At 43.1% G+C, this 25,753-nt stretch overlaps 2 protein-coding genes across 3 annotated transcripts in view; both read right to left on the bottom strand.

Moving 5' to 3' along the window:
• Positions 1-677: 677 nt before the first annotated feature.
• Positions 678-25,753, bottom strand: part of LOC309694722 (uncharacterized protein) — a 28,863-nt gene continuing 3,787 nt past the window's right edge. Inside the window, 6 exon segments of the mRNA XM_082514931.1 lie at positions 678-3,591; positions 4,079-4,159; positions 4,325-4,988; positions 5,079-5,306; positions 16,782-17,298; positions 17,300-18,581. Coding sequence (XP_082371057.1) covers positions 1,781-3,591; positions 4,079-4,159; positions 4,325-4,988; positions 5,079-5,306; positions 16,782-17,298; positions 17,300-18,438 — 4,440 coding nt within the window. The 5' untranslated portion in view covers positions 18,439-18,581 and the 3' untranslated portion in view covers positions 678-1,780.
• Positions 11,585-14,014, bottom strand: LOC309694553 (uncharacterized protein). Of its 2 annotated transcripts, none has more exons than XM_082514738.1 (2): positions 13,720-14,014; positions 11,585-13,025 (listed from the first exon to the last, which is right to left on the bottom strand). In XM_082514738.1, exons 1-2 carry the CDS (start codon positions 13,975-13,977, stop codon positions 12,870-12,872), a joined length of 414 nt encoding a protein of 137 aa, XP_082370864.1. In that variant the 5' UTR covers positions 13,978-14,014; the 3' UTR covers positions 11,585-12,869. The 2 variants fall into 2 exon arrangements, with proteins under 2 accessions (XP_082370864.1, XP_082370863.1); XM_082514737.1 differs by having other exon boundaries at positions 13,728-14,009.

Raw genomic sequence — 25,753 nt, 5'->3', positions numbered from 1 at the left:
CATTGAGAACATCACAGTTTTACATACCTGCTGCGTGACTTCATCTCGGGTCTCCGGCTGATATACAGCAGTCTGAGCCAGTGGCGGATCTCATCATCCTGGACGACTGTTTTTAATGTTTTTAACCACGGAGATTTCTTCTGCATCATCAGTCTCTCATTGTTAAACTCTCCCAGAAACTGAAGACAGTTGTGCCATTTCCGCGCTTCTTCTTCTTCTATTGAGTAGACGGCAGACTACACATGTCCAAGGGTAATACTGTCCTCCTCAGGCCATTGGCATCAAGTCAAAGCCTTAAAGTCTGGTACTTTGCGCATGGTCATTTTTTACGAACAGCAGAATCACAAGACAAAGCGTGCCAATGTTTATACTTTTCACTGTGACTGCCAAATAGATGAAAAAGTAGATGTTAAAAAACAACTTATAGTTTTGTCATTGGGCTGGTAGAAAGCTATGAGTTTCTGTCCCTTTGTCTGACCTTAGAGACTTATTTTAAAAGGAAACATTACAATCCTTTAAAGCAAGTATTTTCACCTCTGTTCCCCCCTCTGTACTTAGCTTTTTTGTTGTCATGTCAGTAATTGTCCAGTTGATGGCTCCCTTGGATCACAAGCCTGTCTCATGAGTCCAAGTGAATATATTCTTAATAAACAGCTTTGAAGAATTTGTGACCAACTTTGTTTAATTCGGAACATCATCATCATGAGTCAAACTCACTCTTGGATCTACAAAATATTTAACAAAAACAAACATCACTGAATCATAAGGTATTTGCTCCAACTCTTAGTCCAGAAACACATGAGTGAACTAGATCAGCTGCTCCTCCAGTTCAGCTGTGGATTTATATCATTATTTATATTTGTAAAGTGGATATGCAGTTTTTCAGTACTAATATAAGCATTTTATATCATTGCTTTATTGACAGATGTTTGGTGTTCAAGGTCAGGCATCAGTTTGAAAAAAACAAACAAACACACTGAGTTGAACTTGAACTTCCTACTGACAAAAACTAAAATTGGTGCAAAAATAACCAGAAACATATAAGAAGCATCCTGGAGGTGCTGCAGACAAGATAGGACCAATAACATGTCAACAGGAAATCCTTTTTACTAATTTGTTTATTTCTTTTTAGATTTTTACTCTCCATTTTAAGCCATGATGTTTGCTGATACTGTGTTCCTACTGTTTGTTCTCATTAATAGTTCTGTTTTTAACATTCTGTGCTGAAGCTGGAGGAAATGTTTCTACAGTGTCAGATGATACAGCTCCAAACTAAATAAGTGACTAACTAACGATGCTTTAATACACTTTACTATAAATTATGATATAGTGCACTTTCTTAAAATTTCTTATTGCTCTGTAATTAATTGTTTTCTTTATAAATGTACAAATGAGAATAAAATCTGTGTGATAAAGGAAGGTCTGTAGACTTCTCTGTTAAGATCAGTGAAGAGAAACAACAACATACAAATACCTAAGAAAAATATTCAGTAAACATTTAGAAGATAGAGAAGTTTATGTTGTCATGTGGAGAAATTTTTCAAATAAAAATATCCATAAGCATTGATAGTCTCCATGGCTGAACAGACACAGGAAAGAGCTCCACCTATAAAACGTAAAAACATCAAGACAACATGTTGAAGATGTCGAGGTACTGCCCATAATGTTTGACTGACATCTGATTTATGTGCAGCACATAAATACCACAATAATGATGGAGAGAAACTAAAAGGGAACTAAAATACAGATTTAAACTTACAACAATATGAAAGACTTCAGTCTATTTCACTTTAATCAACTCAGCAGTGGCTCCAACCAACAGTCCAGCATAGAGCGGCTGAGTGAATGTGGTCTGGACTCTGTGGAGGAGAGTCATGGTTTCAGAGACGCTGTAGAAGGACAAAATACCTGCTCTGTGATCCAGGTACACTCCTACTCTGGAGGAACGAGGACCTGAGACAGGAGTTTGGATGTTGTTGTACCAAAATGTAAAACTGTTGTTGTAACACTCTAATGACCAAGATTTGTCATTACATCCAAATCCACATTCATAACCCCATCCATATCCTTTTCTGCTGATATTCTTGTATGCGACTGCTACATAAACTCTCCCTCTCCACTCCACCTCCCAGTAACAACGTCCAGTCAGACTCTCTCTACTCAGGACCTGACGCCTGTTAGTGAATCTGTCTGGATGATGAGAATAAGACTGTTGTTGTTCCATAAATGTTGCTTTTCTGTTCCCCTCTGATAATAACAGATGTGTGTTTGCTGTGTTTGGATCCAGTGTGATTTCACATGAATATTTTAAGAATTCAGCTCTGGTCTTTGGCTCTGGTTGTGACAGTGAAACATCCACTTCAGTGACTGTCAGTGAGATGTTTGTCCATTCCTCTCTCAGAATGTCCTGTAGTTTATCTCTGACCTCTGACACAGCTGCTGTCACATCCTCAAAGTAGCTCAGAGGACGGATATTGATGCTGGATGAGTCTGTAGACTCACTGAGTGCTGACAGTGAGGGGTAGTTGTGTAGAAACTGGATGTGATCCTCTGTGTGTGAGAGCTGCTTCAGCTCAGCATCTTTCCTCTTCAGCTCAGTGATCTCCTGCTCCAGCTTCTCCTGAAGCTCTTTGACTCGACTCACTTCAGTTTCCTGCTGGGATCTGATCTGCTGCTTCACATCAGAGCTTCTTTTCTGGATGAGATGGATCAGCTCAGTGAAGATCTTCTCACTGTGCTCCACTGTTTGATCAGCAGACTGATTGATGGCCTCCACCTCCTGTTGAAGCAGCTTCACATCTTTCTCTCTGTCCTGGATTCTCTGCTGGATGTTTTGTCGACTCACCTCCAGCTCTCTCTGCCTCTCAGTCCTTTCTGCTGCAGCTGAGACTGTGTCGTGGCCTTTATGTTCATCCACAGGGCAGAGATAACAGATACTCTGCTGATCAGTACGGCAGAACATCTTCATCACCTCATCATGACGAGAGCAGATGTTCTCCTGGAGCTTCTTGGAGGGCTCCACCAGCTTGTGTTTCTTTAATGGAGCCACATCATAATGAGGCTGAAGGTGTTTCTCACAGTAAGATGCCAGACAGACTAAACAGGACTTGAAGGCTTTCATTTTTCTTCCAGTGCAGACATCACAGGCCACATCTTCAGGTCCAGCATAGCAGTGATCAGCAGGAGCAGCTTGGAGTCCAGTCTTCTTCAGCTGCTCCACTAAAACTGCTAACATGGTGTTTTTCTCCAGGACAGGCCTCGCTGTGAAAGTCCTCCGGCACTGAGGGCAGCTGTAGATTTTCTTCTTTTCCTCTTCATCCCAGAAGCTTTCAATACACTTCATGCAGTAGCTGTGTCCACAGGGAAGAGCCACCGGATTCTTCAGTAGATCCAAACAGATCGAACAAGAGAAGGTTTCTCGGTCCAGCTGAACTCCTTTCTGCGCCATTTCTCCTCTCAGTGTCAGTGACTGTGTGAGTTTCACTTCCTTATTATAGAAACTGGTCTGATCTGAACAACAAGTGTTGCTGCTGTGAATGGGGCCTGCCAGCTCTAACACACGTTGGTTACACCCATCTTCATAATGTAGATCTAAAGGGGAGGGAACACAGAACGATATGGACAGACAGGAGGTGCTGAGCTAGAGAGCAGGAAGAAGAGGAAGGGTTTTCATGCTGTGATTCATTCCAGAAAGCAGGAAGAGGCTCTGTGTTTAATTGTTTTTTGTTCAAACCTTTAACTAAATAATATAAATGTCAATAACTGGATGCCTCTCTATTCTTTTTGTTAATCTGCTAAATGAATAGTTTGTTTCTTTTAACAATTCAAATAGCAGAAATGAACAGCTGACAGCTTGTCAGACTCAGACTGTAAACCATAGAGACAGTTTATATATACATTTAGTCAGGGCAGTGCAGAGATGTTTAAAGGGGCGGGTGCTCACAGTTAAAAAGGGCACATAGAAGCAGGCTGAAGAACAACAACCCACATTCATCAAGAATCTAATATGGAATCGCATCACACTACATCACTGTCATCAGGTGGGCACAATGCAAAGCAAACGTAGCCCATTTTTTACCTGATGGGGTACAATGTTGCTGTTTGGGGGGTTGCTTCTGCTCTTGCTGCTGATAGTGCTGAGGGTTAGGGCACCTAGAACCTGTTAGATCAGTGAGGGGAGACGCCCTGGCAGAGAAATGAGGGATAAATCTGTGGTAGAACCCTGCCATGCCAAGAAATGATCTAAGTTGTTTCCTTGTCTGTGGCAAACTGCAGGATTCAATGGCGCTGATTTTGCTCACTTGTGGTTTTATCACCCCATTACCTATGACAAATCCCAGGTATTCAGTTTCAGCCTTGGCAAAAACACATTTTGCCGAATTAGCAGTCAGCCCAGCTTCTCTGAGACGCTCTAGTACCTTTTCTAGATGTTTGAGGTGCTCCTCCCAGGTTTGGCTGTAAATCACAATATCGTCCAGATATGCTGCCGCGAACTCTGACAAACCACACAGTACCCGATCCATCAGCCTCTGAAAGGTTGCAGGGGCTCCATGCAAACCAAAAGGCAGGACTGTGAATTGGAATAGCCCCCATGGTGTCCGGAAGGCAGTCAGTTCCCTTGAGCGCTGAGTAAGTGGCACCTGCCAATAGCCTTTGCAGAGATCTAGAGTCGTCAGGTACTGGGCTTTCCCAAGTCGCTCAATCAGATCATCAACCCTAGGTGTAGGGTATGAATCGAACTTTGAGATGGCATTCAAGTACTTGAAATCAATACAAAACCGCAGGCTACTATCCTTCTTTGGGACCAAAACCACTGGGTTGCACCACTCGCTCTTAGATGGTTCACTCGGAAGGAGTACAAGTACCTTTTGTCCAGGTTCAAATGACCTCTCCCGAGCTGACCGATCATACCAGACCTTCTGATGTTGCTGGGCAGCTCCCATATGAGCTTGGGCTAGCTCAGTCATCTTCTCCAGTCGCTCCCTCATCTGTATAACATATGAGATGACATTAGTAGCCCCTGCCCCACTTCGGTCACCCTCCCACATTTCTTTCAGCAAAGAGAGGGGCCCCCTTACTTCGTGACCATATAACAGTTCAAAAGGTGAGAAGCCAGTAGAAGCTTGGGGTACTTCTCTATACGCAAAGAGCAGATAAGGCAGCCACTGATCCCAGTCAGTACCAGTGTCATTCACAAACTTGCGCAACATCTGCTTCAGGGTCTGGTTAAAGCGCTCCGTCAGGCCATCCGTTTGAGGATGGTATGGAGTAGTCCTTAGCCCTTTGATGCCAAGAAGCTGGTGGACCTGCTTTAATAAAGTTGACATAAAATTAGTCCCACGGTCTGTCAGGATCTCACGAGGGAATCCCACCCTTGAGAAAAATTGCACCAGACAAAAAGCCACAGACTTGGCCTTTACAGATTTCAGAGGAAAAACTTCAGGGTACTTTGTGGCATAATCAGTTATTACCAGCATGTAACGGTTCCCTGCCCTGCTTTTCTCAACAGGTCCGACAACATCCATCCCCAACCGTTCAAATGGGGTGCTAATAACTGGCAAAGGCTGAAGTGGAGCCCTGGAGGGGGTTTTGATGGAAGTCTTTTGGCACTGAGGGCAGCTTTTACAAAATTGGGCCACGTCAGCACGCAGGCCCGGCCAGTGGAAATACTTCCTAATGCGAGCCATGGTTTTATGCTTCCCTAAATGTCCTGCCCACGGCACAGAGTGCCCCAAATTCAGTACCACCTCCCTGACTCCACTAGGAACCATCAGCTGTACCTGTGATCTTTGCCGGCGATAAAGAATGCCATCTTTCAGAAAAAATTCCTCACTGCTGTTAATATCTGGTTCCATCTCATGTCCTTGTTTTTTGGCTTTCTGAAAAAAGGGTGCTAATACTGGATCATTGTGTTGCATCTCAGTGATATTAGCTGGGACTTTAAAGTCCAAAGGCATCTCAGGTTCACAGACGGGAGATGCTTTCACAATAGTATGATGAAACTTCTCTCGCCTCCTCTCCCTGCGGGACTTGCGCAATTTCCCGGGTGCCGTCTCTAATTCTGCCTCATAAAATGGCAGAGCACTAAGGGTCTGAGTGGCATCTGCTGGCTTCCTAGCTTGAGCCCTAGTTACTGCAACATTGCATGTGTGGCTATAATCCAAAAGGTCAAACAGCACAGGTAGATCTCGGCCTAATATAACAGGGAATGGCAAATTATCCGCAACCCCAATATTCAGGAGATAAACCTGTCCTTGCACCTTGATGTATAGATCCGCTGTTGGATAAGGCTTTTCATCTCCATGAACACAACAAACAGGAATCGTTTCAGTCATATTAATACTATTTAAGGGGACAAACTGTCTGTGTACAAGAGTCTGTGTACTACCTGTATCAATTAGTGCCTTTAATGTATCACCATTAATCTCAACTGATGTCATCTTTAACCCTCTGTCTAATTTTATCTCAGTTATCATGGCTTCGGGGCACAAAGCACATTTGGGTTAATTTAGCTGAGTTTTCAGGGCACATGGGCTTTGTATGACCTTCCATACCACAAAGATAGCATACCAAGGTTTTGGCCGGGGACTTCAAAGACCCATCGGGTGAATGGCTATATGAAGCCCTACTCACATTGGCAGCTCGTCTCTGCGGGAGTGATTTCCGGCTGTCCTTCGTTTTCCAAGTCATAAAGCTCCAAGGCTGTCCCTTTTTCCGTGCCGCCACAAAAACATCAGCCAGCTTTGCAGCCTCTGCAGCAGAGGGTGGATTATGCTCTTTTATCCACACCTGCAACTCAGGAGATAGCATTCGTAAATATTGCTCAAGAATGATGATTTCCCCAATGTCCTGAACGGTTTTATCTTCAGGGTGGACCCATTTTACATAAAGCTCCTTCAGCCGTGCATACAACTCTTTAGGGCTTTCTGCAGGGTTTACATCAAGAGATCGAAATCTCTGCCTATAGGTCTCAGGATTGATATCATGTTTATAAAGAATAGCTGCCTTAACCTTATCATAATCCAAAGAATCATCAACATCCATATGTACATATGCACCTCTTGCTTTGCCCGTAAGCAGCGGTACAAGGTGAAAAACCCAATCATGTCTCCGCCACCGACAGGCCAGTGCAATGCGTTCGAAGGTAATCAAAAAATGTTCAATATCATCCTCGTTGGTAAGTTTTTGCAACTTAGGCTCCAGAAAATGGGACTGACCTGATAAACCAGTAGCTGATATACTAGGACCAGCTTGAGGAACAATGTCGTCATCTAGAGATTCTGGATCAGGTGATTCAGCTGCCTGACCTTCAGGCACTGGAGAAGTGCGGGCTTGTACTTCTACCTGTAACAACTGAAACTGGTGTTGAAGTGCTTTAAAATGTTCTTCTTGCTTTGCACTTTGCTCCTTCTGTTTAACCTCTCTGGCCTCCTGCTGCCCCATATGTGAACGGAGAAGAGAGATCAGATCCGATATCGTTGGTTCCCTACCTCGGCCCTCAGTGCTGTCTACCCCTCCAGAAGTTCCATTCTCCTCCTGTTCTCCATCGACTTGTCCTTCTGAGCCCATTTGCTGGCTTGGTACATCTCCTCGGACTGCTCTCGCACTCCGTGCTCCTCTGCATGGTTTGATAAGGAGTGGGGGGGAAAGAGAAAAAAAAACAAAAAAAACCTGTGCCTTTTTTGTGTGTGTATTTTTTCTTTTACACTGGCTGAATCCCACTGCTGCCACCAATTGTCATGATCCAAGCCGCCAGGAACACACAGGCACAAATGTAATCTTCAAAAAAATGGGTTTTATTATACCCCAAAAAGGACAAAATGATTACAAAAATTCAAAATAACAAAAAATAAAGTTTGTAAGAACCAAGTGGGCCCATAAAAGAGGTTACCTTAACAGACTGCTACTCAAAAATCACTTAACAAAAACATAACTCAAACTGACCTGCCCAAATGAGAAACAGCTCCAGTTATATAGCAAATGAATAAACCATTATATAAACCAAAGGTGAAAACTAAAGGGATAACAGATAACCATCATTCAAGAAGAACCCCATTCCCCCTGCATGATCACAATAGATGGTCCACTCCACTTTATTGGCTTCTGCATTTAAACCAGCTCCACCCTCAGCCTCCTCTTTCAGCCAAACCAGGAAGGACTGGAGCGGAGGTCAGGTAACTGAGAAAGAGCAGAAATATAATCAATATAACATACCTATATAAAATAACAAACAATGCAAAGCAAAGTCTATGCTAGTGATGGGCAGATGAAGCTTCGTGAAGCACTGAAGCTTTTCATCCAATTGGTTCACCCCAGTGCAAAGCTTCTTGAAGCTTCATTTGCTCTAGCAGGACACCTACTGGACGTAAAAATAATAGCTGGCATGAATTTGAAGAGTGTGGCCTTTTGCACACAGCCTGTAAATGTCAACAACAAAAGGAGTGTGTAAAACATGTATATTGTAGTGATGGCAGTATACTGTGTATATTTATACTGGCAGTATGGAAAATTATTATTTGGAAATGCTTAAAATGCAAATGATCATTTACTGTGAGGTGAGGTGTGGTTGGGGTGTGGACAGTGGTTGTGCGGTTGTAACGTTGAGGTATGGACAGCTACACAGTCCTGCCTGTTCACATTTTATTCTGTAAAAACTAAATTTTCACTGCTTTTATGGCCTTTTTAGTGGGGAGAACATAGCTAGGATTTAATGATTTAACACATCTTTTGAATCCTTTGTCCTCCACAATGCTAAATGGCTGGGAGTCCTCAATCACCATGCTGACCAGGTCTTCATCTATTTGAGATTGTTCTCCTGAGGAAAGACAATAAAGACAAAGCACAAATATAAATATCACACATGTAACTTATTACAGTTGTATAATATTGTTATATCATTTAGTAACATTACTGCATGCTGTATTATCATGGCATTTGATGGCTCACCTGGTCTTGCTCCACAATCGGTGTTCCCCTTATTCTCATGCAAAGCTCTGTAGTGCCTAAGCATGGATGAGGTGTTGTTGTTATATCCCAGCTCCCTGGCACATAGCAAACACTTCACCTTGTACAAAAGTCAAGACAGCTTAACATAAATTGTATTGCAGCATCAGTATCATGAAAATACATCTTCTGTAGAAATTTACATAGCTTGTTGGGAGGAATAAAATCACAATGTTCCCACACAGGGGAGGACATCCTCCTCTTCTTAGCTGGCTCCATTCTCTCCTGACTTTCTCTCCTCACTCTCATAAACCTCCAAACTGTCTCCAAACTCTCACTAACCGCAACTCTCCATCAAACACCCACATTTTGAATGAAGTCTGAGGGTTTATATCGCTGTCATATCTCGCGGCAAAGTTCGAACCACTTCATGAACCAGTCACGTGGTACAGCCGGGCAGCGAGGCTTCGGACGTCATCATTTTCAGCTCCTCCCATAAATGAAGCAAGCCTCGATACGCGCATCGCGGAAACGCCCCCTCCATTACTCGACACACGCTCCGAAGCCTCGATACAGAACGTCACATCACTACAGGTAACCTCAAAACGTCAAATTAGTTAACTTATGATCACAGAAACTTTAAAGCATAACGTAAACATAAGACAAAAGACCAAATGAATATTACTAAGTGTCTCAGTTGTGTGGTTGCATGCACCCATCACAGTGACCATCACAGTTTTACACACCTGTTCTGTATGACTTTGTCTCAGGTTTGCGGTGATATCCAGCACTCTGAGCTGATGGCAGATCTGGTCAGTCCACAGTAGCTTCAACCACTAAATTATCTCTAACACATCACCAAACCAAAGTCTTCCTGCTAAGAGTACATCAAAGGTGAAAAGCGAGCCTAGAATGTCATCATTTCTGCTCTCCTCTTTCTTCTTCTTCTACTTCTGGACCGCACACATCTGTCGCTGCCCTACTCAGGTCGATCTAATGAAAATCAGCCAGAAATAATAATCAGAAATCCAAATGTAGAATTTATAGTTCCCCATTGATGCAATTTGGTTATTAAATTTAAGAAGCAGTCTGTAATGCTCACCCCAGCATAGTTGAAGCAGATCATCAAAGCATGCTGAACACTTTCTACCATTCCACATGTGCATTTTCTATCCAGGTACTCAACAGCACCAAACCATAATTGTGAATCCATGGCTTTGATCTGGTGAAAATCACCCTACCCCTACTGTTCATCTTTACACACAACAGATGGTGTTTCTGTATCTTAATATATGACTGAATGAAAAGTAATGACAACCGTTATTTTCAATCTTCCATTGCTTCTACCTGTTGTTTCTCTGTATTATTGTCGGATCTTTACCTTCAAATAAAGTGCCTTCAATATAAACTGCCTCGAGGTAACTTGTTGTAATTTGGTGTTTTATTAAGAAAATTGAACTATTGTGGCAGAAAAGTTGGATGCAAACCAAGACTAAAAGTCCTCAGGCAGGAGTCATAGCTGGGCTTTAGCATCTGGGTCACCCACTTTACCCAGGGAGCTAAACCAGCATCTCCAACAGGTGATTTGTTTGTCTGGCAGTTTCAGGCTGGGAAAGCTTGTTAAACTTTAACAAAACATTATTTGGCACCAACGTGAATGATTTGGGTCATGTTTATCACGTCTGAGTCAGGGAGCAAAGGTCACCTCCTTTATGCAGGATTTCACCTTATGCCAACAGGGGAAAAAAATCACGAGTTCTTAAACAAGCTGTAGGTCATGTTACTACACACATTTCAATATGTAAGCATTTCATCATGTTTTAGAGTCTCAGAGTTATTTCAGCCTCATCTTCACATATTTTCACAAATATTCACATTATCTCCGAGATCCAGTTGTGAAATTTTTTCCCTCAGTGTAACCGATTGCAACACAACAAATGACTGACCAGTGATTAGTGTTTTACAGTGATTACGACAGAAAGCCTGTTTCTGCCACTGCTGCCAAGCATTTGCTCTTTTCAGCTTGTTCAATTGTGGAGGTTTTTACATTCTTTACCTTACAATATAAAGCACCTTGAGGCAACTGTTGTTTTTTTGGCACTATATATAAATATAAATGAATTGAACTGGTAGCAACTTTATGAATGAGAAAATGAAAACAAGTGTCAGTCAGCTGGTTCATGTCCAGCAGGTGGGGAGGAATCAGTGAGTCTGTTACTCCAGTTACTTACTGAGAGGTAAAGTTAAAGAAAACGAGTTTCCTTCATCGCACTAAACCTGCCCACTAAACATGACCCTGAATGAACCCATATGTAAAGGACTGTAGGTTTTAAGCAGGCTCACGTAATGGCAACACAATAGATGAGGAAAGTGGGGGAACTCTGACGACATCTAGTGGACATCTTGAAGATGACGGGTCTGAACAGAGAGCAATGCAGGTCTGTGGAGAAGATTGCAGCACACTGTGAAATATGAACTATGAATAATATCTACAACTGTAATGATGTAATCAAAATAGGCTCCATGTAGTTTAAGTTCTGTTACTGTACTTATGAAGCAAACTGCACACACAGAGTTGGCAAACATTGAGTTTACTTGCATTTAGGCAAAATGATATAAACACTTATCATGAGCCAATATAGCACATTTAACTGCTTTTATTTAGCAGGGATTACACAATACACAAAATTAGTCACAAACATTTTTAATCAAATCTTGCAACATGTTGCTAAGAAGAACCAGGACAACCAGGTCAAAGCCATACTGAAGTATAACCTTCATTAACATAAATCACAAAGAAAACATATTTAAATAAAAATTGTATACTTGTCTTGAACTTTTTTAAATCTTTAGTCCTGTGTATCAAAACTTATTTATTGGCTGATAAAAAGGAATCACATCATGGTTGTTACAAGGAACAAGTGATGAAAAACTCATTTTCATGTTTGTTTTCTTCTATACTGAAGAAGAAATACAAGTTTCTGTGGTAAATATTAAAAGAGCATCCATGTTCAATAAATATTTGTGTCACCTTTAAAGACCAATAAAAAAAATATCAAGCTTAGAGAAACATAAAGTCAGGGCTGGAACAAACAACATAGAGTGCCCTTCACTGCTGTGGACAGGAAATGTACCGTGACTTGGAGCATGAGGTCATTTTCTACCTCGGGTGCTGCAGTGATTTGGTTTGTCACTCAGGTGGATCCTTAGATGAAAATTCAGTCCTGATTTCCAACTGAATCTTTCCCCACAGGAGCTACAAATATATGGTTTCTCACCTGTGTGGATCCTTCTGTGACTTTTCATAGTCGACAAGTCTCTAAACTCTTTCCTACAGACGTTGCAAGAATACGCTTTCTCACCGGTGTGGATTCTCAAATGAGTTTCTAGTCCTGATTTCTTACCAAATCTTTTCCCACATGTGCTACAGAAATACGGCTTCTCGCCTGTGTGGATTCTCACGTGACTTTCAAATCCGGATTTCTTATTAAATCTTTTCCCACAGGTGATGCAAAAATATGGCTTCTCGCCTGTGTGGATCCTTACGCGAGTTTCCAATCCTGATTTCCAAATGAATCTTTTCCCACAGGTGCTACAAGAATGTGGCTTCTCACTTGTGTGAACTCTCATGTGTCTCGTCAGGTTGGATTTACACTGAAAAGTTTTTCCACAAGTGTCACAGCTTACAGATTTTTTACTTGTATCAGTTTCACTCCGAGACTTATCTGTTCGGTTTTTGTGACGTCTCCTTTTCTTCAGCTCCGCATTTCTAGTTGATCCCGAGTCCACATGCTGGTTTTCTTCCTGTTCCTCAAGCTCTGGTTCAGGAAAGTTAAGAGCAAGGAGCTGGTCATCGTTTGGTTCTGATTCACTGAGGTCACTTTCCTCAAAACTAGAAGTCACCATAAAACTATTGATCTCCTGCTTCAGTACAATCTCCTCCAGCTCCTGACTGGTGCAGAGTTCCTCCTGTTCCTCTTTAATCTGTGGAGGATCTGGGTCCTCCTGGTCCAGACTTGAGTTCCTCTCCTGCTGATTGGCGACAAACTCCTCCTCCTTACAGGCAGTTTGCTGGTGGAGGTCTAAACGAACAATAAAAAAAATGTAATTATAGAAAAACACTTCTGAGAAGATAAAGTTTTAGTTAAAGTCTGTAATGAGGGCATGTTGCTCACATTTGCAGGTGAAATTAAAAGTGTGTAAAAATGAAGTTATTTGTGCACTCTGATGCAAATGAGAACTTGAGTTCTGACATTTTTCAGCAACATTAAGAGTAAAAAAAACCTTTCAAACAAAAAAGAACTCACTTATTACTGACTGACTGATGATCTATTTTGGAGTTGATCTCGAAACTGATCTACATCTTGATATTTTTCAAAATAATCTTCACTATTGGGGGTGGCTGTAGCTCAGGCGGTAGAGCAGATCATCTACTGATCGGTTCGATTCCCGGCTTCACCTAGTCTGCATTTCAAATATCCTTGGGCAAGATACTAACTCCAAGTTGCCTCAAGTTGCTCTTTGATCTGTGGAATGTGTGTCTGAATGTTGGTAGAAAGCACTAAGAAAAATGTGCTTGTGCGAATGGGAGTGAGTGGGTGAATGCACAAGTTTTGTAAAGCGCTTTGAGTGCTCAAGATTGAGTAGAAAAGCGCTATATAAGAACCAGTCCATTTAAAACTCCCTGTCATGTTTTCACGAATACACATTAAATAGATCTGACTGATACAAACTGTAGGTTTAATATTAATGTTAACACTTCAGAAAAGCGATTACAGTTTTACCGCTGGTCTGTAAATCTTTCTCAGGTTTCCAGATGTTACGCAGCTGTCTGAGCCGCTCTTCCCCGCTCCAGACGACGATGCCTTCATCCTCGTGTTTCACTACAAGCTGTTCTCCCTCTTGACTGATGCAGAGTTCCTCCTGTTCCTCTTTGATCTGTGGGGGATCTGTGTCCTCCTGGTCCAGATTGAAGTTCCTCTCCTGCTTCCAGACCTGCTGGCCAGCCAGATCTTCCTCCTCCTTACACTTCATGTTGATGTGGGACTTGAGGAACAAAGTAAAAAGAAAAAGATTAGACAGGTAAAGGTGCAGCCTCAGTCAGCAGGGCTGTACACTGTGAGCATGTTGCTCACATATGTGAGAGAGGTTTGTACAAATGTTTCAGAAGCACCATGTGACTCCCTCTCTTTGTTGGAAAGTCTTATTAATTCACTTTATAACTATTACTTTGAAGATAAATTTCTACCATCACAAAAATATTATGACCTCTTTAAAAACAAACAACGGCAACTACATGACTTAAATTCCATGTTTAGATGAAGGTAATGGTCAATGCCTTTTGACAGGGGAAAAACCTCCACACAGAAGAATCTTACTTGGCTGAATCATAAATTATTCACCATGATTAAAACTGCAGATGAGCAATAATCTGCATTTTATTTTAGCCAAAGAGGAATGTTTCTGTTTGTCTGTGATCTGACTTTTTCTGCTGGGTCCAAATTTCATTTTATCCTGTGTAAGTTTGTTTCTCTTCCTGTTAACTAGCAAAGTCAAAATCACCTTGATTCATTTAACTTTAATTCAATTATAAATGTAATCATTTTATTGAACAATTAATTTCATTTCAATGAAAAACAATTACTTAAAAGAAAGAGATTAAGTTGGAGAGAGACATGTGGCCATCTTTTAGTGAGTTAGACCCTGATTAAGGGGTATTTTTAAAAGTAAAGCCCATCTCTCAAAGTCCCTGCCGGCCTGCCTCCACCTCGGGAAGTCTGTGGGTGCAGACGGAGGTGAGGAGCACCACAGGCGGCAGAGAACTGTCTGTAGCCCCGGAGTGAGGCGTCGTGAACCGAAGCAGACAGCGAACTGTGGCACAGTGCAGAAAACCGAAGCTTTCCCTCCCTGTTTGGTTTTGATGTGTCTCATGAAAGTCTATTGTTAAAAGTTTACCTTTAAAAAAAACGGACGCACTTGTTTGATTAGCTGCTCTCTGATTTTAGCCTGTTAGCTTACAGACTGAGCTCAGATCGTTCCTGTGTTAGTTCATTGAGAACATCACAGTTTTACATACCTGCTGCGTGACTTCATCTCGGGTCTCCGGCTGATATACAGCAGTCTGAGCCAGTGGCGGATCTCATCATCCTGGACGACTGTTTTTAATGTTTTTAACCACGGAGATTTCTTCTGCATCATCAGTCTCTCATTGTTAAACTCTCCCAGAAACTGAAGACAGTTGTGCCATTTCCGCGCTTCTTCTTCTTCTATTGAGTAGACGGCAGACTACACATGTCCAAGGGTAATACTGTCCTCCTCAGGCCATTGGCATCAAGTCAAAGCCTTAAAGTCTGGTACTTTGCGCATGGTCATTTTTTACGAACAGCAGAATCACAAGACAAAGCGTGCCAATGTTTATACTTTTCACTGTGACTGCCAAATAGATGAAAAAGTAGATGTTAAAAAACAACTTATAGTTTTGTCATTGGGCTGGTAGAAAGCTATGAGTTTCTGTCCCTTTGTCTGACCTTAGAGACTTATTTTAAAAGGAAACATTACAATCCTTTAAAGCAAGTATTTTCACCTCTGTTCCCCCCTCTGTACTTAGCTTTTTTGTTGTCATGTCAGTAATTGTCCAGTTGATGGCTCCCTTGGATCACAAGCCTGTCTCATGAGTCCAAGTGAATATATTCTTAATAAACAGCTTTGAAGAATTTGTGACCAACTTTGTTTAATTCGGAACATCATCATCATGAGTCAAACTCACTCTTGGATCTACAAAATATTTAACAAAAACAAACATCACTGAATCATAAGGTATTTGCTCCAACTCTTAGTCCAGAAACACATGAGTGAACTAGATCAGCTGCTCCTCCAGTTCAGCTGTGGATTTATATCATTATTTATATTTGTAAAGTGGATATGCAGTTTTTCAGTACTAATATAAGCATTTTATATCATTGCTTTATTGACAGATGTTTGGTGTTCAAGGTCAGGCATCAGTTTGAAAAAAACAAACAAACACACTGAGTTGAACTTGAACTTCCTACTGACAAAAACTAAAATTGGTGCAAAAATAACCAGAAACATATAAGAAGCATCCTGGAGGTGCTGCAGACAAGATAGGACCAATAACATGTCAACAGGAAATCCTTTTTACTAATTTGTTTATTTCTTTTTAGATTTTTACTCTCCATTTTAAGCCATGATGTTTGCTGATACTGTGTTCCTACTGTTTGTTCTCATTAATAGTTCTGTTTTTAACATTCTGTGCTGAAGCTGGAGGAAATGTTTCTACAGTGTCAGATGATACAGCTCCAAACTAAATAAGTGACTAACTAACGATGCTTTAATACACTTTACTATAAATTATGATATAGTGCACTTTCTTAAAATTTCTTATTGCTCTGTAATTAATTGTTTTCTTTATAAATGTACAAATGAGAATAAAATCTGTGTGATAAAGGAAGGTCTGTAGACTTCTCTGTTAAGATCAGTGAAGAGAAACAACAACATACAAATACCTAAGAAAAATATTCAGTAAACATTTAGAAGATAGAGAAGTTTATGTTGTCATGTGGAGAAATTTTTCAAATAAAAATATCCATAAGCATTGATAGTCTCCATGGCTGAACAGACACAGGAAAGAGCTCCACCTATAAAACGTAAAAACATCAAGACAACATGTTGAAGATGTCGAGGTACTGCCCATAATGTTTGACTGACATCTGATTTATGTGCAGCACATAAATACCACAATAATGATGGAGAGAAACTAAAAGGGAACTAAAATACAGATTTAAACTTACAACAATATGAAAGACTTCAGTCTATTTCACTTTAATCAACTCAGCAGTGGCTCCATAATCATCGTAAACCAACAGTCCAGCATAGAGCGGCTGAGTGAATGTGGTCTGGACTCTGTGGAGGAGAGTCATGGTTTCAGAGACGCTGTAGAAGGACAAAATACCTGCTCTGTGATCCAGGTACACTCCTACTCTGGAGGAACGAGGACCTGAGACACGAGTTTGGATGTTGTTGTACCGAAATATAAAACTGTTGTTGATACAATCTAATGCCCAAGATTTGTCATTATATCCAAAAACACATTCATATCCTTTTCTGCTGATATTCTTGTATGCGACTGCTACAAAAACTCCCCCTCTCCACTCCACCTCCCAGTAACAACGTCCAGTCAGACTCTCTCTACTCAGGACCTGAGACCTGTTAGTGAATCTGTCTGGATGATCAGAATAAGACTGTTGTTGATTCATAAATGTTGCTTTTCTGTTCCCCTCTGATAATAACAGCCATGTGTTTGCTGTGTTTGGATCCAGTGTGATTTCACATGAATATTAAGAATCCAGCTCTGGTCTTTGGCTCTGGTTGTGACAGTAAAACATCCACTTCAGTGACTGTCAGTGAGATGTTTGTCCAGTCCTCTCTCAGAATGTCCTGTAGTTTATCTCTGACCTCTGACACAGCTGCTGTCACATCCTCAAAGTAGCTCAGAGGACGGATATTGATGCTGGATGAGTCTGTAGACTCACTGAGTGCTGACAGTGAGGGGTAGTTGTGTAGAAACTGGATGTGATCCTCTGTGTGTGAGAGCTGCTTCAGCTCAGCATCTTTCCTCTTCAGCTCAGTGATCTCCTGCTCCAGCTTCTCCTGAAGCTCTTTGACTCGACTCACTTCAGTTTCCTGCTGGGATCTGATCTGCTGCTTCACATCAGAGCTTCTTTTCTGGATGAGATGGATCAGCTCAGTGAAGATCTTCTCACTGTGCTCCACTGTTTGATCAGCAGACTGATTGATGGCCTCCACCTCCTGTTGAAGCAGCTTCACATCTTTCTCTCTGTCCTGGATTCTCTGCTGGATGTTTTGTCGACTCACCTCCAGCTCTCTCTGCCTCTCAGTCCTTTCTGCTGCAGCTGAGACTGTGTCGTGGCCTTTATGTTCATCCACAGGGCAGAGATAACAGATACTCTGCTGATCAGTACGGCAGAACATCTTCATCACCTCATCATGACGAGAGCAGATGTTCTCCTGGAGCTTCTTGGAGGGCTCCACCAGCTTGTGTTTCTTTAACTGAGCTGCTACATAATGAGTCTGAAGGTGTTTCTCACAGTAAGAGACCAAACACACAAAACAGGACTTGAAGGCTTTCATTTTTCTCCCAGTGCAGACATCACAGGCCACATCTTCAGGTCCAGCATAGCAGTGATCAGCAGGCGCAGCTTGGAGTCCAGTCTTCTTCAGCTGCTCCACTAAAACTGCTAACATGGTGTTTTTCTCCAGGACAGGCCTCGCTGTGAAAGTCCTCCGGCACTGAGGGCAGCTGTAGATTTTCTTCTTTTCCTCTTCATCCCAGAAGCTTTTAATACAGTTCATGCAGTAGCTGTGTCCACAGGGAAGAGTCACCGGATCCTTCAGTAGATCCAAACAGATCGAACAAGAGAAGGTTTCTCGGTCCAGCTGAACTCCTTTCTGCGCCATTTCTCCTCTCAGTGTCAGTGACTGTGTAAGTTTCACTTCCTTAATATAGAAACTGGTCTGATCTGAACAACAAGTGTTGCTGCTGTGAATGGGGCCTGCCAGCTCTAACACACGTTGGTTACACCCATCTTCATAATGTAGATCTAAAGGGGAGGGAACACAGAACGATATGGACAGACAGGAGGTGCTGAGCTAGAGAGCAGGAAGAAGAGGAAGGGTTTTCATGCTGTGATTCATTCCAGAAAGCAGGAAGAGGCTCTGTGTTTAATTGTTTTTTGTTCAAACCTTTAACTAAATAATATAAATGTCAATAACTGGATGCCTCTCTATTCTTTTTGTTAATCTGCTAAATGAATAGTTTGTTTCTTTTAACAATTCAAATAGCAGAAATGAACAGCTGACAGCTTGTCAGACTCAGACTGTAAACCATAGAGACAGTTTATATATACATTTAGTCAGGGCAGTGCAGAGATGTTTAAAGGGGCGGGTGCTCACAGTTAAAAAGGGCACATAGAAGCAGGCTGAAGAACAACAACCCACATTCATCAAGAATCTAATATGGAATCACATCACACTACATCACTGTCATCAGGTGGGCACAATGCAAAGCAAACGTAGCCCATTTTTTACCTGATGGGGTACAATGTTGCTGTTTGGGGGGTTGCTTCTGCTCTTGCTGCTGATAATGCTGGAGGGCAGGGCTGTGTTGATCTGAGACTGTAGATATTAAACAGTCCACATGAGAGAGGGTAGCTGATTAAACAAGTGTTATGAGATAATAATAAAACGCAAAGATTGGTCACGGCGCTTGGAACCATAAGGCAACAAAACTGGGAAATAAACTAAGCTCTGCCTGTGAATCACTCTTTGCCTCTCTTCTTCCTTCCATCTCCTCATCTCATCTATCACATTCCACTTGCTGTCCATCTGAGAACGAGGCACAGTTTGCTATTGAATCCATCTATTATTTAATTATACATTTTAACAACTCTTGCACCTAATCCATAATAAAGCAATGATAGAAAAATGTTATAGAACAAAAACTTTGTGTTTATTATGTCTGTGAAGGTTCTCAGTCATCCAGGTCATCGTAGTCAAATCAGCTTGCAAAGAAAAGCGTCTGGACTTGTTTAAGTTGCTTGAAGACTGTTGAAATCTCCCAATTCTTTGAATCTTTGGGCTGAAGGAAGGACAATACTCGGTGTATAAATGCTCAATCAACAATCATTTATTTCCATACAATTCAACAGTCAGAGCATTACAACGTCCGGACGGGAGAGATGCCTGCAGAGGTTCGACAGCATGTCTCAAAATGGTAGCAACTTTCACAGACTTTTATAGCTAGTCACAGCCCCCCTCTTTGTCATAAAAGCTGCATCTTCACATGTTTTTCTAATTCTTAGCGAGCCTGGCTCCTGACCTTGCCTCCCTGTCTTTCTGTGTGAAGCAGGAAGGGGGGTAAGGAATGTGGTTTTATCTCTTCTGCCCAGGCACCTAGTTGGTCTGTGCACAGATTTTTGCCAATTTGTTTTTAAGATTTTGGTTCATTCTTTCCACTTTTCCCTGAGATTGTGGATGGTAAACTGTACCATATCTATGTTGCAACCCCAACATACATTCCACCTCAGCGAGATCTCGATTTTTAAAGTGAGTGCCATTATCTGATCTTACCTTCTCTGGGAATCCATGCCAGGGGACATAATAATTCACCAGACATTTGATCACTGTTTTACTATCCTCTCTGCGCGTTGGCCACGCCTCTGGCCAGCCAGTCAGACCATCCACACACACCAACAGATATCTAAACCCTCGAACAGTGGTTATCATGTCAGTGTAATCAATCACAATTTCCTGGTCTGGTCTTTCTGGCAAAGGAAACTTACCCATTTCTGGTTTCACGGTGGGCTTTGGATTGTATTGTCCACAAATCAGGCAGGTTCTCACATGTTCCCTTACCAGGTTTTTCATGTAGGGATGCCACCAATGACACAAATCCCTTTCCATCTGGGCCACTCCCACATGACCTAGCCCATGAGCTTCTTTGATTTTCTCCTGGGCCACTTCTGCTGCGAGCACTGGCCGCCCATCGGGCCCTCTCCACAATCCTTCTGATTGTACGGCCCCTCTTTCCTGCCACACCGCCTTTTCCTCGGGTGAGGCTCCTCCTTGCGCCTTTTCGATGTCCTCTCGCTGTTGGGCTGGCAGGTCTCCCCATTCCATACCCATACTTACCATTTGTTTTCCTTCCTTATAGCCTGCCGCCCGTTTTGCTTCCTCGTCGGCTGCTCTGTTTCCTTTCGCCACCCAAGTGTCAGACTCGTCATGCCCTTTACACTTTATGATAGCGACCTCCAGAGGTTCTTTCAGAGCGTCCTCCAGCTGTCTCATTTCCTCCTCATGTTTGATCGGTTTATTTGTGGCTGTTCTGAATCCAGCCCTCCTCCATTGCCCCAGCTCCACATGTGCTGCTCCAAAAACATATGCTGAGTCAGTATAAATGTTAACTCTTTTTCCTTTCCCTAATCTCAGAGCTTCTATCACTGCAATAAGCTCTGCTCTCTGTGCTGACTGAGGCCCTTCTAATGTTCCTGATTTCTCCACCAGCAGCTGGTCTCCAACTCCTTTCACCACTGCATAGCCTGTTTTCAATCCTTCACTCGGATCTCTAAAACAACATCCATCTGTAAAATAATCATCTGCCTCACTCACCGGTTCTGCTCTCAAATCAGACCTTACTTTCTCTTCAACCTCTACTATTTGTGTACAGTCATGAGGTGTCCCCCCCCATTTGATCTGCCATGTTAATCCCTTCATGTGTGAAGGTCAAGTTTGGAGACTCCAGAATCTTAGTCAGTCTCTGTTGTCTCAGTGGGGTCATTGTAAATACCTGTGAGTTCACATAGGCCACCACACTGTGTGTTGTGAGCACTTTCAGTGGGTGCCCTCTCACAATGTGAGCCACTTTCTGAATTATTTTTGCTACCCCTGCTGCATGTTGTGTGCACATGGGGTGTCTTTTTTCTGTGTTATCCAGGCCAATGCTGATATACATCAGCACTTGTCTCTTTCCCCCTTTTTTCTGAAACAACACACCATTTACTACTCCATTTGTTTCAGAAACATCAACTGAGAAATCAGAGTTATAATCGGGGATTGCCAAATCTGCTGCACGAGACAGGGCCTGCTTTAATTCAATGAACCGCATTTCAGCTTCAGTGGTCCAGTTGAGATTAGCTGTGAGATCTCTCATGCCGTGTTCTTTCACCAAATCCCTCAAAGGTTTGGTTTTGCCCACATAGTCAGGAATGTAGTGTCTACTGTAACCTGTGAGCCCAAGAAATGACAACATTTCTTTAACTGTACGTGGCTGGGGGTGTGACATAATTGTTTCCCTCTGGGACGCCAACATGCCCACCGTCTGCATTGCCACCACACGACCTAGAAATGTAACTTCAGTTCTGACAAGTTGGAGTTTTTCTCTACTTACTTTAAAGCCTGTTTTAGCCAGCTGACGAAGCACAGTCATTGTCGCTTGAAAACAAGCATCAGCTGTTTTAGCGGCAATCAGCAAATCGTCCACATATTGGATCAGTGTGCATCCTTCAGGTAATACACATGGAGAAAGAGCATTTTTAAGTACCTGATTGAAAATGCCAGGTGAAAGGGCAAAACCCTGTGGCAGCCGTGTGTAACGCAGCTGCTGGCCCCTGTAAGTAAATGAAAAAATATCTCTTAAGGATGGATGCAGAGGGAGACAAAAGAAAGCATTTGCCAAATCTATGCATGTGAACCACCGCTGATCTGGAGATAAATTAGTCAGAGCTGTGTACGGGTTTGGTACAGGTACTGTTTGTGTCTTAAGGACAGCGTTTATTGCCCTAAGGTCATGTGCCATGCGATACTTGCCCGTGCCTGACTTTTCAACTGGGAGGATCGGAGTATTCCATGCAGAGGAAGACGACTCCAGCACACCCACCTGCAGGAGCCCTGAAATAGTTTCTGCAATCCCATTATCTGCCTCTGGGCTGTGTCTGTATTGTGAACGCCAAATAGGGGTGTCATCCTTTAACTCAAATGTGACGGGTGAACAAAATGTTAAACCCACATCAGTTGGACCTTTAGACCACAGAGTGTCTGGGAGTTCTGTTAAGCCTTTAACAGCTTCCTCGTGATCAGATTTCTCCCTGCCATGTGTTCGCTTTAAAAGTTTGTGTTCTAACACACTCTGATCAGTAGCAGTCACAGAAATTCGATATGTTTTACAACTGGGTGAGTATGAGACATCAGTGAGTTGTGTTTGTTGCCAATCTGTGGCCCTTGTGGCTGTTCTCACCATGGGGCCTAAATCTTTTGCTTGATGACCCTCGTGCACTGCCAAAGACACATGGGGAACCGCTTCATCCCCCATTCTATACCAACTCATTTTATCTTCAGGGAGTGGAACAAACGCTGCCACTCCAGCTGTACCAACATAAATGTCCTGAGAGTTAAGCTCCCAAGTTGTCTCATCTAAACACTCATTAAACAATTCCTCAAACCACTCAGTGCGCTCGCGATCATAAAACAAGGTCACGTGGTAGGGGTCACGCAAGGGTGAGTAAACCGACATGGACATTATCCAGGGACGCCAGAGTTGGTACTGTGCCAGAATTCCATCTGATGTGGTCAGTCGCGCCCAGTAAATCTGCGCTGTGCGTTCACAATCCTCAGATAACAGCCACTGTCCTCTCATTCCTGATTGCAAACAGGACAGCTGTGTGCCATCTTTCAAAGTCACTGTTAATCCATCAGCTCCACACATGATAGTAGCTCCAAGCTTAATGAGCAGGTCCCTGCCCAACAGATTAACTGGAACTTGTGATGAAATCATGTATGAATGTGTTAAGGACTGGCGTCCTAACTCCGTCTTTAGAGGGACGGTCACTGGCAAGGTCATAGGTACCCCAGAGAAGCCGATAACACTGATTTTTGTGTCTGTGAGTGGGATGTCGTCAGGAGCCGTACGAATGGTGGAATACGTCGCTCCTGTGTCCACTAAAAAGGGCAGGTTACGTCCTTGAACCCTCAGTGGCACCAGGGGGTCTGCCCCTCCCCCTATGCCCAGGCCTCTCTGTGGGGTGTGTCAGTATTGTCCCTGCTGCCAGTATTCCACTGAATACTGGCCTGGAGGAGCCATCTGTGAGTTGGGGGCCGACCATTGTCCACGCCCCCTTCTGGCCGAACGTGGCATGTTGGTATTGAACTGCTGAGGTGGTTCTGGGCACTCTCGAACCCAATGTCCAGTCTGACCACAGTTGAAACACACAGTACCTGGCACGTACGGACCTCTAAGCGCACCCCTTTGTCTACCCATGCCGCCGCCTCCTCCCCGTTGACCACCACGTGAACCCCAATTTCCTCTACCGACCCCACGGCCACCCCAATTTGTGCCTCGCGCGGGTCCCGGTGTGTCTACTGGCAATGCATTAGGATCAACATCAGTCCCCATTTGCTGGAAACCTTGAGCTACCATTACTTTTGCTATTTTTTCATCCTTTTTCTTGTCATTTGCCTTTCCCCTCATTTCACCCAGCTGTAATTTCAACAATTGCTCTTTCATGTTATCTGTCTCCTCAGTTTTAGCCATAACCTCATCATGAGCTGTCTGCAGGCGATGCACCAGATGTTTCTCCCACACGTGAGACTCCGCCCCCTCCATGTCGGGATTATCAGTCATGGCCACTCTGACCCTTTCGGGCACACCTTTTAACACAGCGTCTCTAAACCACAATTGTTGCATCCCCTCTCTACCAGGATGCTGGCCAGTGTTAAGGGCCCATGTGGCTTTAGCCTGTTCTATGTACTTCCTTGGAGTTTGATCAGGCTTCCACAACAACTTCAAAATCTTAGCAGCATTTGGAGTGGGATATTTTTCACGTAATGCATGAGATATTTCATTCACAACACGGCAGAACGGGGTGCTATCAACCATCAATGCTGTACCTGCTATTTTTTCTATGTCATCCAGTGCTGTGCCTTTGACACATCTGGCCACCACAGCTCTGAAATCACCTAGGGCCAGTTGAACACCTGTTGTTGCTCTGTCAAACTCTCTCAACCACCCCGCACCCCCGTCCGTAATAGGAGGTAATAACTCAGTCAATGCAGTTACATCTCCCACCCCGTATGGTTTGTATTTCATGTGACCCCCAGCGGTCACCACCAGGGGGAATGTCCCCGGCAGAGACAAAGTGTCCCTATCTTCCTGGCTCCGACGCGTCATGGGGTGTGGTTTGTTTGCAGGTTTGGGCTTGACTACTCTGCCTCTTCCTGATTTTTCTCTAGCTCCGGCCCTGCATCTAATTTCTGCTTTTCCCAGACACTTACTGGCGTATTATCATCCAGTGTGCCGGATAACCAGCCCTCGTATGCGTCCCCATCGGGCCCGCACACCTCACCTTTCTCAACCTGTGGTGCAACAACTACTCCACTACCTGCCTCATCATCATCAGAAATTTGATGACGCTGCTCTAGAGTTATTATAGCTGTTTCAAGCAGCCGCACAGCCCGCTCTTCTTCAGTCTCTACCTGCTGGGGAGACTGTTTCATGGGCGGTGACTGCACTCCGCCACAAGCTCCCTCCTCATTAACAAAAGTGGAGCTTTGCTTTATTCTTTCACTCTTCGGGGCTGGAGTAGGTCGTTTGGGCTCTTTAGATATATCACAATCCACATAACCTCCTGTCACTTCTAAAACTTGGCCATTCTCACCAGAGAGACAGCCCTGCTCCACCCTCAGCACAGGGTAAAGGAGGGCGGGGGCCTGATAGGGAGGGGGAAAACCAGTGAGCGATGACTTCACCGGAGAAGCCGGCAGCATCAGCTTCTCAGGCTCCTCCCTTCTCTCCCTCATCCAGTGCTCCACCCCCTGGCATGTCACAGCCCACCTCGTTATAAACTAAGCTCTGCCTGTGAATCACTCTTTGCCTCTCTTCTTCCTTCCATCTCCTCATCTCATCTATCACATTCCACTTGCTGTCCATCTGAGAACGAGGCACAGTTTGCTATTGAATCCATCTATTATTTAATTATACATTTTAACAACTCTTGCACCTAATCCATAATAAAGCAATGATAGAAAAATGTTATAGAACAAAAACTTTGTGTTTATTATGTCTGTGAAGGTTCTCAGTCATCCAGGTCATCGTAGTCAAATCAGCTTGCAAAGAAAAGCGTCTGGACTTGTTTAAGTTGCTTGAAGACTGTTGAAATCTCCCAATTCTTTGAATCTTTGGGCTGAAGGAAGGACAATACTCGGTGTATAAATGCTCAATCAA

This window comes from Aulonocara stuartgranti, assembly GCF_965226115.1.
Source record: "Aulonocara stuartgranti genome assembly, chromosome: 18".
Lineage (NCBI taxonomy): Eukaryota > Metazoa > Chordata > Actinopteri > Cichliformes > Cichlidae > Aulonocara > Aulonocara stuartgranti.
The sequence above is the reverse complement of the archived record's forward strand: the minus strand, read 5'-3'. Positions and strand labels throughout refer to the sequence as shown.